Genomic DNA, 17,287 nt, shown 5'->3' with positions numbered 1-17,287 from the left:
CCGGATCAACCGATGTTTTATAAAATTCTCTCTTCTCCATACCTCACTTTCAGCCACTGTCCTTTCCTGCCTCCTCAAGTTGCTGGTGCCCTTATTCCCAACTGGCCAGCTGACCCGACCCAGACCCGCTCACATTCCTGCACACGGTGTTTCTCCATGCTCAGAGCGCTGCAATGCTACCTTTGGGAGCTAAGCAGACCCTGGCTTTTCCCTGGCACTCCAAAATTCCTGCCCGATGCCTTACCGACCAGGAGCCCCCGGCTTAAGCCAAGAACACCCAGGAGTACTTACAACATAGCGATACCCCAGTGTTTGCCTGCTCTTTCTCCAGCAGCTTGGAAACCGGAGAGGCCGATGAGAGCAACAGTTGGCGTGATGGTCAGAGGTCCAATGTATCGCAACAGGGCGCCAGGAAGGCCAAGCAAACCAATCACCACTTCTATCAAGGAGGACATGATAATTGCACCTTGGATCTGAACACACAAGAACGGGAAAGAGACAGTTCAGTCAAATCTTAGAAGCAAACCCCAAACGTTTCTTTTTCTGCTCTGGATTACAAACTGCAGTTAAAAGAATTCAGTGACACAGAAGAACTCAGCAATTTTTTCGTCATAAAACAGCTCATTAGGTTTAAGTGACTTATTGCTTAAGCATAACACTTATGGTTTTCTCCACAAAACTATTACACAACAGACCAGTGGGCCAGTCTGGTAGTTGTGTGGATAGCACATCACACTGTCAGACAGGAGACCTGGGTTCCAGGCTAACCTTTAAGCTCTCAGATCGAACGGCAAGGGTTGGTGGCGCCACGGAGGTGATGCTCCTAGCTCCTAGGGGCAGAGTGTATGCTGCATTGTTCACAAGTGCTCCTTAGAAGCTGGTATAGAGCAGCGTTGTGGTCTCAGGAGACTGTCAGCCCTCTTGGCTGCAGGGCTCTTGGCAGGATGTAGCTATGGTTTGAACATGGGGAAGAGAGAGGGGTTGTTTTTAATTAAGAAAAAGTTTGCAGCCCAAAGCAACGGGATGGGAGATAAATTCCATGACACACGCCTTAATTTGGACTATGCTATCTACTACTCTCGTGTGATGCCTGGGCACAACCCTCATCCTGGGCTCTGCAGAGCATGACGGAGTTCAGACTACAGTGCTGCGAGTGGAGAAGGAGTTTGATGTATTTCAGCAAGCCTCTTGGGAGAATCAACATCTTATCAGAATAGTCTTCAACCTAAGACACCTAGGAATGAACCAGATTTGCTAACTGCGTGTTTACCTTTCACAGGATAGCCTACTGAACAGAGCAACAGCAGGCAAGTGGCCTGGTAGCAGCTGAACTGCTACCAGCGAGCACAAATCTCAGTGTTACAAGAAGAGTATTCATCTCACTTGCCCATTTTACTGCGCATCTTTTGGAATGTGGTAACTAACTCCTTGTATTTGCTGTCCAGCAATGAACAAGTTGAAAAATGAAGACTTCCATGAAATGAGTAAAGGGAGATATTCAAACGAAAAGCGCCGTGAAAGAAGACATTACGAACTTACAAGACGAGAACACACAGATGGTTAGGTGAGAAACTTAACTGGAATCAAGACAGATCAAACAGCTAAAGGCTACTACTCCTACATTACCTCTCGTATTCTGGGATACCAGATGTGCTCAGTGTGAAGCAGTTCTGTTGTTCCGTTTGTAACTGTTATATCTTACAAAAAAAAACAAAAACAAAAAAACAAAAACACGGGTTTTATTCTGCAGGCACTTTACCATCTTTTAATACAAAATAAACCTCTCCTTAAGCTGTGCCTGACAAAGGAGCCTTGATTTCCACAGAATAAAAGTTCTGCAATGCTACAAATCAAGTAATAACATGCTTACATTCCCCAAGAGCTAACCGCTAATTTTACCCACTGTACCAAAGTGGAAAAACCCCATAACTTTCAGAAAGAAAGGTCAATTAGGGATTCTTTACCCATTCCAGTAAACGGATGAATGGAGACTTACTCAACTGCACACTAGGAATCACACACTCCAACGTTTGTTGTTCACCAATTTAGGTCACTAACTGAGTGATGAATTGATTTGTGGTAACAACCCCATCCGACAACTTTTGAAAGTTAAAAGGTAGCAAGAAGTAGCAAAGGGAGTAGTGGGAAAAAATAGACAGTATTTTCTTTCAACAAGGCGTGGGTTAGGATACTGGCACATTTTGGTGCACATAAATATCCAGCACAACTAGCACTAGTAAAGCACATCACAGTCTGCCTTTACCTCTTGGGCACTGAAACCCATGTGCTACTTCCCAGTAGCTCAATCTGACTCCCCCAGTGAGAAAATGTGAATGCTCAAAACTAAGTTTTCTACAGAAAAAACATCAGGGAAACTAATTAAATGGCTGTAAGTGAATTGAGAGATGTATAAACACATACATAATATAAATGTAAATAATTAAGAAAATCAAAAGGACCCCTGGGAAGAACTTCAGTGAGAAGCAAGCAGCCTGCTTCTCTATACTGCCGTCCTGGACTCCCCACAGCCTTATTACTGAATAACTACACCCCATTAAGAAGAAAACCGCCAGAGCTGTTTCCATTTCAGTTTTCTAACTTAAATTAAAGCAAAATCCCCCTACCCAACCAGTTTTCCTGCACATTTTCACCCTAAATACATTCAAAACCTTTCAGGATGACGACGTTAGCAAAGAAAAAGGTAAAACAAACATCCAAAGCTTGCTCTGCAAAACCTGTCAGGTATGAATTAGGTAAAAACACCGGTCTTGATATGATGCTGAACATCGCTCAGCCTTCCTACTACTCAAATTAAAAGGACCCAACTGGACTCACCATTTCCAAATACCAGAAAGGAACATTTATGGAATCTTTCTGCCTTTCTCTACATTGTTAACAAAATCTAGACTTCTTTTGTCAACATTTTTTACATTAAAAAAAAAAATCCAACCAGAAACGGAATTCCACAAGGGCATTTTTAGGAATCTTTTTCCAAGGCACAAAGTTTTAACACTGTAAAAGGAAGGAATTTTTCACATTCCCTGCTCATTACTTCCAGTTTCCAGATCGAAAGGCTTGGCAGTTGCACTATACGTGATCTGCATCATCTGCTACTTAAACCTGAACAAGAATCAATGACAATTACCTGTATTATTACATTTCCACTTCTCCAAGGAGAGTATTGCTCTAGCAGGTGCCAAGAATGCAAAAGCACTCGCTTGAAACAAGGGTAACCTGGTGGAAAGGAAAAGAAGAGATGCTGACGTTTGTAGGTGTTAACAGTGCTGTGTCAGGACATCAGTTGCAGTTAAATGGTTACTCATCCTCAAAACCATCCTTAATGCTGTGTGTGTGACTGTGTTATTAAAAATGTGAAATGTAAGAATTTCTTATTAAAAAGAACAGCCATAGAGATCCCAAGACTTCACAAACCAAAGACCTAACAGAAGACACTACGCACATGAAGTTATTACTACAACATCTTGTAACAGGTAATTACTGGATACCAGCATGCTGGTACCAGACATTGATTTAAAGTTTTGACTCGGCAGCACAAGGATACAGATGTACGTTCTGAAGTACGTCCCAGCCAGACTGCTGAACGTGCAGCTTTCACCGTCCCGCCACATGAAAAAAGCTCTCTGACAGTGCAGTGTGCAGTCTGCATACTCAATACCTTCCCTCTGCATGACGTGAAGTACAGTCATTTATACATTCATCTTTAAGTGTATGTGTAAATAACTATTAGGTTGACAACAGCCGATTAGATGTTCCAGGTGGCTACCAACAATAAATACACATGCTGCAAGAATTTCAAGATGACATTCTTCGCATTGGTGTTTACACTTCCCAAAAGGTTTAAGATCTAAAGGCATCTAGCAGCACCAACTACATATTTATTGAATCAAGCGTAGCTTGCGTAACACCACAAATATCCAGATGTTACTTAGCTACAGAGAAGATGCACTTTGAACTATTCTATAAATACCGTCATTAATGGATTGTAGTAAGATTCTCTTTAATAACAATCTCTAACTGTAACACACTGAACACTTAATTGCTCATGTGGCTCTAATCACTGCACCATGTTTATGGCTGTTTTACAGTCGCAACAAAGTGCCTTGATGCCAGTGCAAACACCAGTAAAGGAAAAAGAACTAACCGTAGCAGATTCAGATAAAGATCAAAAAAGATACAAAGAGGGGGGGGCAGAGGGAGGGGGAAAAAAACACCAAATCAGTGGGGGAAAAAAAATCCAATACATGTTTAACACAAAGAAGATCAAACTAGAAGCATGTTACTAACAGTAGCTGTGAAGTTCACAATCAAGAACAGCTGAACTACCATTGGAGTTTGGGCCATGAGTAATCTGAAAAGCCAACCCACCTATTGCAAACATCGAAAACTGCAAGAGAAAGTTAAATTTCATAAAATACACCAGCCATCTGAGCACACCTGACTGGCACGCAATTCTCTTCTAAGTTTCTTCAAGCAAAAATCAAAGCTTTATCTTTGGTGAAGAAACGGTTGGTATCTACGAGTGAATGATTCACCTTATTTTTCAGGCTTCATTAAGCAACCCGAGCAAGGTGGTGCCCACGGCAAAATCTGCAATACCTGTAACAAGCTGTTACGCCTCTATCCCACCTACACAGTACTCTGTCCCCCACTAATGATTTTGTAAATACACCTTGCAAACACATTCTCCAGTGATGACATCAGTTGTACTGAACTCAGGTTTAGATTGGGAGCTTTGTATCACATAAAATACGCTACATACGTATTGAATAGTAAGATCTTAGCACACCTTGCTTAGCTATCCGCCTAACCTTTGTATGAGACAGTAAACCTGGAATATTTAGCAAAAGGGCCAGTAGGCTCAAAATACTTTTTTTTCCCCCGTCCAAGTAGAAAAAATTAGTATCTTTCACCCAATTTATTACTCAATATCAGCCAACCAAGATCAGTCTCTTTCTGAAGACACAGCTGCAGTTTGGAACATGACTTACAAAATACCTTTCCCACTGCTAAGCCAGGCATTCATTACTAGCTGGGCAAAATATCACCAGTTTATGATTGGACTATAATTTTAATTTCACATCTAAATTGTGAAGTTGCTCAATTCTGGCACCAGCCCTTGTGGCGGCAGAGCTTTTTATGCAGTTAAAGTAATCTGGAAATGTCTTCCCTATCTTAACATGTCACACAGATGTAAGAATGCTTAGCGATGGGCACAGCAACAAACCTAAAATGTTGAGTTATATATTAAAGCTGTATTTGATTGTCTCAGTCATACTAATTACTCTGAATCTTTGCCAAATCTTTTGGCTTATTACATAATCCAATGAATAGCTTGAATTCCTAAAATTAGTATGGGTACCAAACTGACCACAACTCCACCTCACAATTGAGCTAAATCCATCTTTAAGGGCCTCTAAACCACAGAATTTGACCTTTTGAAACCGTAGTGGCTTTATTTGCTGAAATACTTTGCAGTTGACAGACCTGCCAATAAATACTTTAAAATATCATTTAGAGAACATCGCTGCTATATCCCGTTCCCACCCTTACATAAAACCAGAATCACATGTTAAATAGTTATAAAACATTCAACTGCAGAAATTTTCTCCTTAAATAAAAGTTCACTTATTTTAAGACCCAAATGCAATTGCCTCTTCAGTATATAAACACAGTGCAAGTGGAAGCCACTGAAAAGAAAAAAACAACCCAAAACCCCACTAAAAACCAGAAAACCCACAGAAGGTACAGGTGGCGTTGTACAGAAGGAAGAGAACAGCAGCTCTTTGGGAACTGATGTTGTTTAGCCTGGAGAGGAGGAGATTTGGGGGGGAATCTTAGTGCTCTCTGCAGCTCCCTGCAAGGAGATTGTTAGACATGTGGGGTTCGATCTCTTCTCCCAGATAACAAGTGATAGGACAAGAGGAAATAACTTCATATAGATTCAGTATTAGGAAAAATTTCTTCACTGAAAAAAAAAAAAAAGAGTGATCAAGCATTGGAACAGGCTGCCAGGGACGTGGTGGAATCGCCATCCCTGGAGGTGTTCTAAAAATGCATAGATGCGGTGCTTAGGGACATGGTATAGTGATGGACTTGGCAGTGCTGGATTAACAGTTGGGCTTGATCGTAAAGGTCTTCTCCAACCTAAATGATTCTGTGATTCTAAGATTTCAAAATGATGGGACCACGCCAGTTTCTGCAAGAGCCCAGAATCACTCTATATTAAGTAACGAAGAGAAAGAGCCCAAGATTTGTTAAGGAAAAAAAGAAAATGTGACAAACTTCAGTTCTGTGAAGACATACAAATCTCAGGAAGCATAAAAATGAAGCTTTTTCTGATAAATTTGAGGCAGAAGAAAAAAGCTGGCAGAAGTACAGGAAAACAAAGCTCCACTTTGAGTTCATCTCCATCCACAACTCTGCATACGAAACTCGAAGACTTTGAACTTCAGTAAATCCAGGGAGCAGACACTCAAACCTGAACAATAAATACCTTATCTTCCAGTTCCTGCCTAGGTCAACAATCCTTCAGTTCCCTATATAAAGCACAGAGGACTGGGAGGGGAAAAACAACCCCACTAACCATCACTCCCATTAAAAGAGGTTCAAAACACCAAAGGGTACAGCTCTGCTCCTCTGCCTCTGTTCAGACGAGGTACTTGAAAATTTGATTACAGCTAAGGCAAGCTACTCCATGAGCACAAAAAGCCAATCAGGCAGAAAATATGATTATTAACTGCAGGCAGTCTTGACTTAAAGAAAATACATTGGGGGATGAAAATTTTCTCTTTCAACAATTTGCATTATGCTGTTTTGTCATTAGAACAAACTTTTCATACAAAACAGCGAAGCTATTTTATAAGTTAAGACATTAAAAAAAATAAAGGGAAGGTTTTTTCAAAGGAAAAAAAAGACAAGAAAGCCAACTAAAATAGCAACTAAAGGTTACATTGGAAAAGCTGAAATATTTGGAAAATTTTTAGATGAAAAGCTGATCTACAACTGCAAGTCAACTGTCATAGGCTTGCCTTCCGCACCCCACCGAGATAACTTTTCCACCCAAAGATTCTGTTTCTTAGCTGAATCTTTAAAAATGGAGGGGATGTTTGTCCATTTTTCTATTGGAATGCAAGATTTCAGCTCACATTGTTCTTAAATTGAACTAAATGACCCATGAATCATTCAAGTAACCATATGAGGGCATACTCTTAAAATACACACTTTTCTTCTGGTTTTACTTATCACTGTTGGTTTATTCAAGAAGATGCAGAAATAACTCCGCAGGTTTTAGCTATTCCCAGTTCTGACAGGCAGAGTCAACAGAAGTTTAAGTAAACATGTCAAGTATCTCTCTGCAGCATTTAGTATAGAACACACACTTTTAGAAAGGATTTATCTCCATGTTAATAAAACTTAGAGCATCCTGGTCTTACCAACACCAGATTTTTTACAAGTATTTGCTAACACTTGAATTAGCCTCTTGCATCCTCCTAAGGCGAGCAGACCAAAGGAGAGGCACAGGCATCCCTGTAAGGCTACACTACGTGTTTCTTCCCAACTCAAGGAAGGATCGTTACCTGCGACTCAAAGCAACTAACAAATTAAAATCAAATAATTTGTTTGTATTGGAAGGTAACAATGATACTCAGTTCAGAGAATAAGAAATTTCCCTGTCATTTTTCCTTAACTTTTTGATTTGGCAAACCCTTTACAGGAACAAGCACACGATCTGCTGTAGGACTAATCGCAACCACCTAAACACTGGCAAGAATACAGCATCATTCCAGAAGCTAATAAAAATATCAAAATTAGTTCCTCTTTACCAAGGCGTATCGATTTTTTCTTTCCCCCAGAATCACTTAACACAGTCTCTGCCCTCAGATTTCCCTCCTCCTCCTTCCCTCTCCCTGCTCCCGCTGTATTTTCTTACCCTTCCAATGCCTTCTCTGATTTCGGATCCACCTTTTTTTGGAAGCAGCTTTCCAAAAGCTTTCCCTAACCATCCTGCGTTTGACCTGCTATCTTGTGTTTCATGTTTATCCTTTGAAAATAGACTACCTAACTCTTGGATCTCCGACTGCACCCTGGAAATCCCAACTGATGTCTAGTCCTATCACCATCTCAAGAACTTGAAACAAGTCCCGAATCTCACCTGCACCCAAAAGTTGTTTGTAACAATGTAGTGATGCCCACACAGAAGAAAATGGTCCCAATCAACTGGCTGGTAGCCCACTGGTCAAATCCCACACACATGGCATCAGCCAGCAAAAAGGGCACTGCTATAGTTCCACTGAAACATGTTAAGTAGTGCTGTGAAAAGAAAAATAGTCCGTTAATACTGCAGCCAATATTAATGAGCAAATAAACTGATGACTATCTTTTCTTTCGCATTGGATATTTTTGCTTTTGAATCGCTTCCTGGTCCAAAGCATTTCTTTAAATATTTTCCTTCCACGCTGAGCTAGCCTGTTGCTAACGATTGCTATTTCTGCAGAATACACTACGTTATTTAAATAGCCACATGGCTACTGTTCTTGATGAGAAGGTATCTAGGTAACTGTGCTGAAAACCACTTCTGACTCAGAAAAGCAGATAAATAACTCCATTCACTTTCAACCATGTGAAAAACCATTAGCTTACAAATGAACTTTGAGCACATACAAACTAGGATGCAAATAAGCTCTCAAGTACCAGAAACTAGGTACTCGTGAATTCTTTTTCATCCCAATACATTAAGCAAGCAAACAAACAAGAATCACCATATTCAACAGTGCAAGTTAAAAAATACAGTCCCTACAGAACTGCCTGTCGTCCTTGAGGAAAGGCAGAAATAAAAAGGATGCTTTGGAATGTATTTGTTTGGAGATCTCAACATACTTTACAGATATTAACAAATTCTCAGCATTCCTGTGGGACAGATATTATTACCATTTGAGAAAGAAAGGAGATGAAATGAGCTGTTCTGCTTCACACGAGTGGCTGAGCTGGTAGTAGGGTTCAGCTCACTGCTACAGTCCTCCTCATTGCAGGAAGCACACGCTCTCACTCCAAGGAGTAAAGAATTCACCTGCCCTGCTTACTAGTGAGCCTACAGGTCCAGGATGCTGCTACTGAGCTTGCAGAATTGAAATGGCTACAGTAGCAGCTCTAATATTCAACATTTCAGGACTAAACCATTATCTCTCTCCATCTTTCGTTCCAGAGGTGCCAGACGTCACTTTCTGAAGCTCACCACTTCACATTTACTCACTTACTTACTAACAGTAGCTTAGAAGACTAAATATTTAAGTGAATGTCACAAATGCATAAGCCAGCGAACGACGATATAGATCATTATCAAGACAGTAATCTTAGTGTGCAATCAACTTAAGATGAAACTACCTCAACACTTTATTCAAACATTTGAGAGCATGGGAAAAATAAAATTATCACGTACACAAATGCTATAAACTACACAGAAAATACTAAAAAAAGCTTTAAAAGTTACAGAGGAAATTATGGCTGTTTTGAAACATACCTGTAACCCCAAAAATATGCAGAGATACCAAGGAGGAACGTCTTCGATAGTGTAAATCATGTCAGTTCTCTGCGCATCTAAACTTCCACTGCTGTCCAGTGTCTCTGCCAAAGAGCTCTATTTTGACAGGGAGGGTAGAAAGGTGGGAAGGGTAAAAAAGCAGGGGAGGACACAAAGGACAACAGTAGGTTACTGTTATGTACGAATAAACTGAATCTGAACTATCCAGATACTCCAAGGTTGGTGTAATACTCACAGTGGTGATACATTACATTTTCAAACATTTTTAAAGCCTTTTACCTCTGACAGTGAGCTCACCTCCAGCTGTAGCTACTAAATTTTACCAAACACATTCACTTCTATAAGCCATTCCCTGCTCATTTATACTAACACAGCAATTCTTCATTTATTATAACCAACCTGACAGCCAAAAGGTGCCCATAAAATGAAATTATCATGACAGAATTATTAAAAAAAAAAAAAAAAAAAGAAAAAAGGAAGAATTGGAACTACGTAGAAGAGTCAACAATGGCTAGTTTCAAAGCAGAATGGCTAGCCTTGCCTAAGAGGCCAAAATCACACAAGAAAGTTCCTCATGGTAATTGCTTCCCTACTTAATTCTTACTCAATTTCAGTCTTGGTCAACCTTTTTTAGCCACAAGATTTATTATTTTGCTTCCACTCCATGTTCAACCAGTCAAGAAAAATGCTAATCACCATAACGGAATACATCCGCGGCCAATTTGTATCAGCCAAGCAGACTTCCTCCAGAACTACAGGAATTTAAGCAAGACCACATACTGGGCTACCATGTGCCCTAATTCACAGAGAGCTAGCAGACTAACCACACAGACACACACATCAAAATCCCTGCAGATTTTCTATTAAAACAAGACCCAGCTCAGTCATTTCTTCTTTACAACTAAGTGGAGCCGTTCCTTTCAGACACTCTGGTTTTGAAATTCCTGAGAACAAAAATACAATGCTCCAAAGCCCAAATACCAACAACAAAAGCAAGAGGAAGTACTAGATCTTATCAGCTCAACTAACCAAAAAAATACCTTATATAACTACTGTTCTGACCTAATCCACGCTAGAACATAACAAACTCATGTGAAGTAGCCTTACACAAGGACCAGAAACTTTGCCAGACTCGTGACTTTGCCTCAAATGGTCTTTACTTCTTCAAAAATCACTACACACCCACAGATTATGCTTAGATAATCTCCATTTTATTTATCATCTCCAAGGTCAGGGAAGCCAAACAGACCCATGGTATTTCCTTCTTACCTCTGGTATCTGTTGGGAAAAAAAATGCCACTGGGTTAATTCAAATTCAGGGAGTGTAAAGGACCACACTGTTATGGAAAGATTGAGGGTATTACAGTGGAAAAGCGAAATCTAGAAACACTCATTTCAGAAAACTTTTTTCAACCACGTTAAGCGCCCAGCAATCTGTTCACCAGGGTTAGTTTAACTACGATACATATCCTAAGCAGAGAAATAAGGGAAATTGTTGACTGCACAACTCATCTTGCCAATTTGCAGCACCAATGTAATTTTTTCATTGACTGAAAAATGAAAGACCACCCTCCTGACCTGATTCTCTAAAAAAAAAAAAGACTCATGAAAAAATTCAGGAACTTGAGTTTTAGAGCTTCACCTCATACTGGAGGGGAGAGCACTGCGCAGCAGTAAAGCTGTACACATCTTGTCTCCAACTAGAAATTAGGAAAAATCGGGTACATCCTCATGTCAATGCAGTTATGCGTAGATCCAAGGAAGGGGACAAAGTGGCTGACTCACAAAGACAGGCAGAAGGAGCAAGACCCAACAGCCAGCGCAGTTATGGACAAACAGCAGGACACATATCATCACTAGCGGCTTCTTTAAGAACTTTCTTGGGAAAACAAAGAAAAGATTCACCCAGAGAAGCTCCCAAGATACTTCCTGTTCTTATAAAGCAGTTTTGTTAACCTTCCCCCAGAGACTATACAAACACACACACACAAATATATATATATATATATATAAATATATATGTGTTTGATTGCCTCGATTCTGCTCTATTTCACTGCAATATATGCTCCACCTGAGAACTTTGCTCACAGTAACACTGCCTGTTTGTTCAGCATTTTGACTAAGAGGTCATCATATACTTCCAGAGAGGCAGAGGTCATGAAGGAACAGTAAGAATGGTTACGACATCTGCTCATGAGGTGGGAAGAGAGAGGCGTCAGCAGAAATTAACTGTTTGCTCCATGAATTACATCAATGTTGGCTTGCAGCAAGATCAGGAGAACAAACTGTGGATAGTTCCCCACCTGACTCCAGCACGAAGAGATAAAACACCTACCACTGTGCACCGAGCGACCTGCATTACTCCTTCCAAGGATGGACAGGAATGGGATTTTCAACGTTGGTGATGTTTCCAAGCAGGATAACAGGATAACTCGAAAAATCCAGTGAGCGATTTGTGCAGATTGGTGAGCCTGTTTCGGCTGCTGCCTTTAGAAAACCCATCTTTTGGCTGCTTTTCTAATTTTGCCAGATAAATACCCAGTAGGTACCTAACTGTTCCACTTATGGAAAAAAAAAAAAAAGTGTTTGGCCCTAGGACTGATGAGGTTGCATCAAGTACATTCCCCAACTTTTCCACCTGGCCTTCTATTCTATTCTATATATCCCCCTTCCTCCTTGGGCAGCAGCAATCAGAAACGATAACCTGTTTCTAACACGAAGACCATGGCATATGCAGCAAGTTTATCAGTCCTTTTCATTTGTGATTACATTTATGCCTATATTTGTCTGCAAAGAACACAGAAGAGCAGCAGGCACCAGGCCTAGGAATAAGTCGACTCGTCCATGGCAGGTAGAAAGCTCTCTCTGGGCACAGATCGACAACCGCTAACCAATTTAAGCTTTCCTTTAGAAAGTGAAGTTTGTAAGTCTTCTAACAAAAGAATTCCAAACTTTAAGGCACAATTGTCATAGCAATGTCTGTCCTACACAGAAAAGTTATAGGATAAAAAAAAAAAAAATCCAGGGTACCCTTAATCCCTTCCAAAAGTCAGACTTACTCTGCTTTGGAAGAGGAAGCTTTCATCTTGATCAGACTTATAGCAGATAATGGCTAAAGGGAACTGACATAAAAGCGACCAAGACTGAACTATGAGGAATGTGAGAACCAGGGTGAGGTCTGGCTATTCTCCTGGTAAGTCACTGGGTAGTCACTGGTCCTTTTGTATCTCGAGCGTGTGCCTGCTGGTTTAACGTACTGACTCTGTGCTGATGCTTGCCAAGTATGCCATAGTGTGCTGTAGGGAACTGCTGGGAACGAACTGCACCTTTCCAAATGAGATACTGATCAGAGATGAATTCTTTTTATTAATTGGCCAAAGGTGGGACACTACAAAAATGCAGAGAAGTACAGAATTAAGTATAAACAGGGGGGAGGGAAATAAGATGGAGATAAAAGTGGAGTAGAAGTGTTTGGGGAAAACAAAATAGAAAACCAAAAACCAAACCCAACCCAAAATCCCAAGCAGCAAACACCAACTGTGCAAGACAAAGGCTCTGTTATCAAGTACTAGGGGGAAGGACCAGAAGAAAACAGATTAACTGCGAGGAGCAAGGCCTTTAGAAAAATACCTGAAAGAGCAAACAACATGTTCAAATTAATTCTATTAAGCAATAAGCAACATGGTATTGTTTATTTTATAGGGATGCAGCAATACAGTTATTTCTCATCTGGGCTAATAGTTTATTGTTTCAGCTAACAAATATTGGAAGAGAATGTAAAAGCACTGGGCATCCTCCAGCAATTAAGTACATTTCAGTCCTCTTTGTTAAAGGCTTTTTATTCAAGGCCTTTCATTTGCCTTTTTGGTGAACGATCTCTCAAGAGGAATGGAAAGCCAAGACCAAACACGCTTCACGCACACACTTATTTTAAGTGAAAAGCAGGAGGTTTTGCCCAGATTACCAGGAATACTAGCCTCAAATACTACCTTAATACGCGAGGCTGTTAATCGCTATAGCCCTTCTTTCACCGTTCATTCATTTTAAGCCTTTAACTCAACCAGATTTTAACTTTAACCAGATTTGGTTGATTAAAAGCTCATGGTCTCTTTAAGATAGATTTATCATCCATTTACAGTTCTGGTCACATGGTTCAAGTGGAAGGGCAAAAAATACATGTTTGGTAAAATCAGGCCACGAAGACATGCTTTAATGTCTACAGATTGCTTATCTTAGTTGCACAATTTCATCCCAACACCGTTTGCTCAAGGTTTTTATCAGATTGTCTCTCTCCACGCTAGCCTGAGCGTGCTCCAAAAGTCAGCCATCACAGACATATGCATGTCAACAGCTGCCAAAATTTGTCCATTAAAATATCAGCATGATCAAGATGGTAGTAGAGATGTATTTGAGACATGCAGGCAGACTACCTGTAAGAGACAGAGTACATGAAGGCACATCGTGGCATTCGTAACATTCTTTTGTAATCTAACACTAAAGACCTGTCAGAATCACCTGTTTAAGCTCTATTATAAATCTGAAATTCAGAAGTGAATTCTGATGTCCGAGTCAGAAAACCTTAACTATACCCTTTGATATCATCCTTGCCCCAACACAAGTTACAACCTCAAAGAAATGAGCATTACGACGCTCTTGCTTGGAACCAAAGGAGTTTTGGTCTTGTTTCCATCAGGACATTTGAAAAATTTGGTCAGGTTGAGGCTCCCTAGAGATAAGCCTTAACTACACTGCCAATTACATACAAACTTTTCAGGAAAAGGTACTGTTTAGACTTACTGTAATCTCCCTTCCTTATTTTAAACAAAAGTTCATGTTCACATCACCATCTCTGCTTGCAAGAATATTATGGAACAGGCTTGGGGAATGATGGAATTGAGAAAAAAGCTGGGAAAATCCCAACCAAACGGGTCTCCTTTGAGGCCTCAGCTGGATTTCCCTGAATAGCCAGGATACAATCATTGTTATCTGAAGGAAGAATGTTCCAGGATTTTTATGAATTACCTGAAATTCACTCATAAAGCTGTCACAATAATAAGTAGCCCCCTACTTGAAAAGAGAACTAGAAAAATTAAGTTTAAGAGGCTGGAGCTCAGAAGAAATTGGGAAAGAAAGTGGAAACAATCTCACTTTTGGAGGTACTCAACACCACCAGTTTACTTGACTAAATGCAGATCAAGTTAAGAACTGAAGAACAGAACAGAATGACCTTATCAGGGAAACCATGCAAGAGGGCAATGGAAATTAAGAAATAAGAAAACAAAAACGCATATTATGCATTTTGGTGCCAGGTCAAAGTGTATTAACTGCCTTCTAACATTTGCTGAGTCATTGCCCATGTTCTGCAACCTAAATGTGTCACCAGAAGAGTCATGAGGACAGAACTCCCCCAAGGCCAACCTGAATCTGCAAGTCAGCATGTCTGATTAAAGAAAATCTCTCAGCCAAGTAAAAGTAGCGTTGACAAATAATAGAACTGAAAAAGTGAGAATGGTTTCTCACCTAGAAGGAAACCACTACATACCTTTTCTGCTATGCCATTTTCTGTAGTATAGATGGCCATCAACTCTGTGTCTTCTGTATCCTGATCACCGCTGGATGTTGCTCCACCGTTTATGACTACCTTAAAATAAAAAGAAAGAAACACATGGTCTTAAAATAAACGTTTTCCCTGCAATCACACCCCATGTCACCCAGTTTTCTCCCTTGGTACTTGACATCTGCCTTTGACATTTTGTCAGAACACATTACAAGCACGGCAAGCAATCATGGCTGTAACAGCATGTCTAGGAATATACAGAAACTTGAAAGACATCACATACAGCTCCTCAAAGCCTGGACAGCATCAGCTGAGGGTGGCAGGAGACAGCAGCAGACCGACTGGAAGAGTTATTAAGAGGCAGACGTGTACAACAGGAACGGTACAACTGAAAATCTGCTCAAGTAAAAGACAAGCAAAGGTTTTCTTGCTGTCACCTACTCCTCTTAGTCAAGTGACTTGAGGCATACCAGGGGCTGCTGCATTCCGCAGGAGGACAGTTAACTGTTCTAATCATAAACACGAAATTGTTCTAATCGTGTCAGGGGTATCGCATGTCCTGTGAACAGCGCTGCTTCGGAGCACGCGCATGAAACAACCACAGACAATATAATTGGCTATGTTTCTATATAAACAGTAGCAAGTGGCAAAAGAGGTTTTACTAACTACTTGTGGAAATAAAGGGTTTGTACAACATGATTACAACAAAGCATTATTAACTGATTCACACTATGTAGTACCTGAAAGTGTTACTTACAGGCAGGGTGAAAAAGGTGGGATGTTTAGATTCATCCTCATATTTGCCTTCTGCGGAGCCTCCTGCCTCCACTGATTTTGAAGTAGTATTCTTACCAATCCCCATCGTTTCCAGGATGTCAAGGACTTGCATGCAGGACCCACGCAGATGATTCTGGGATATGACAGGCCAAGTACTACGGACAAATTCTTATTTAAACAGCCGCACCTCCAGGAATCACAGAAGTGCTCAGTAATCCAGCTGGGACATTAGGGTTGCTTTTTTAAGTATCATTAGCATCAATGGCACCTAGAATTGAAGAGAGACATTAATTTTTTCTTGATTACCTAAGATATTTGTACAAGCACACATGCCCTGCAGCCCTGGTTCCCTTTCATGCTCGTGACTCACCAATTCTTATCTTCTCCTTTTGATTTGATAATTAGGAGACTACCATTTAAAGATAAAGCTGAAGGTATTTTAAATTCTTTCAGGATGGGAATACCATGATTATTCTCTCATTCTTCTCTCGTCATCTTCAATTATTAGAATATATATCAAAACCTTGGGTTTGTTTCAATTCCACAGTCACATCCAGAGAACCTTTGAGGAACAAAGTACGCCTGTACTCCAGCTACGCAGCAATGCTATTGAACACCCACTGCAAACAATACTTGTGCTTCTTCAGAAAGCGTGAACTGTAGACCTACTCACAAGTCCACCTCTGTATATCTAAATCCTTCCTTTTAAAAGGACCTGTTTTTAAATAAAAAGCATCCAGGAAGCTTAGATTAGATGGATTGAGAAGCACACCTGTCTTTCAGTAAGCCCATTTCAGACAGACGGAAACAGCCTTTTCTGCTGAACACCCTTACCTGAAATTATCCCAGCTGCATGAGGAACATTCAAAGTAATCTGCCTGATGATGCTGAAGCAACTGGTTCAGGATAAAATTGTGTATTTTAATTAATATCACTACTATTTTGGCACAGGAACAGGAAAATGCTTACTGGTTCTCTTGTTTTCCCAGATGGGTCACTACAGTACTGTTTTTCCACATTTACTCCTTAAATTAGACCTGCCAGTCTATGGTGATTGACACTTCTGCTATTTCCAAGACTACGAAGCATGGATGAACAGATTTTAACTCAAACTTCCCAAAGGACAGCACAGAGAATTCTGCAGCAAACCAAGTTTTGCAACCTGTTGTTACAGAGCTTCGAAGAGGAGGTGCAGCTGCAGACAGCTGCAGATAAAACAAGCTAAGCTACAGACAAAAGTACATGACAGAACCTGAAAAATGGCCTTTTCAAAGTCATATCAAGTGAAGTTTTCTGCAAAGCCAGGCACACATTCAAGCAGCAAATCCCACTGCACGCTGGCGTTACTTCAAAAGCAAGTTTATAACATCGTCAACTTAATCACTACAGCCACA

At 40.4% G+C, this 17,287-nt stretch overlaps 1 protein-coding gene across 4 annotated transcripts in view; it reads right to left on the bottom strand.

The window, feature by feature from the left end:
• The window catches only part of SLC23A2 (solute carrier family 23 member 2), a 62,011-nt gene that overhangs the window by 12,214 nt on the left and 32,510 nt on the right, over window positions 1-17,287 (bottom strand). For all 4 annotated transcript variants that reach the window (XM_056362905.1, XM_056362904.1, XM_056362907.1 and 1 more), the window contains 7 exons: window positions 15,874-16,161; window positions 15,102-15,200; window positions 9,539-9,655; window positions 8,174-8,331; window positions 3,146-3,234; window positions 1,627-1,697; window positions 292-473 (listed from right to left, as the gene is read on the bottom strand). In XM_056362905.1, coding sequence (XP_056218880.1) covers window positions 292-473; window positions 1,627-1,697; window positions 3,146-3,234; window positions 8,174-8,331; window positions 9,539-9,655; window positions 15,102-15,200; window positions 15,874-16,005 — 848 coding nt within the window. In that variant the 5' untranslated portion in view covers window positions 16,006-16,161. The remainder of the gene's footprint in view (window positions 1-291; window positions 474-1,626; window positions 1,698-3,145; window positions 3,235-8,173; window positions 8,332-9,538; window positions 9,656-15,101; window positions 15,201-15,873; window positions 16,162-17,287) is intronic.

Source organism: Falco biarmicus, chromosome 18 (genome assembly GCF_023638135.1).
Source record: "Falco biarmicus isolate bFalBia1 chromosome 18, bFalBia1.pri, whole genome shotgun sequence".
NCBI classification, from domain to species: domain Eukaryota; kingdom Metazoa; phylum Chordata; class Aves; order Falconiformes; family Falconidae; genus Falco; species Falco biarmicus.
This window is presented reverse-complemented; position numbering and strand designations above follow the sequence as displayed.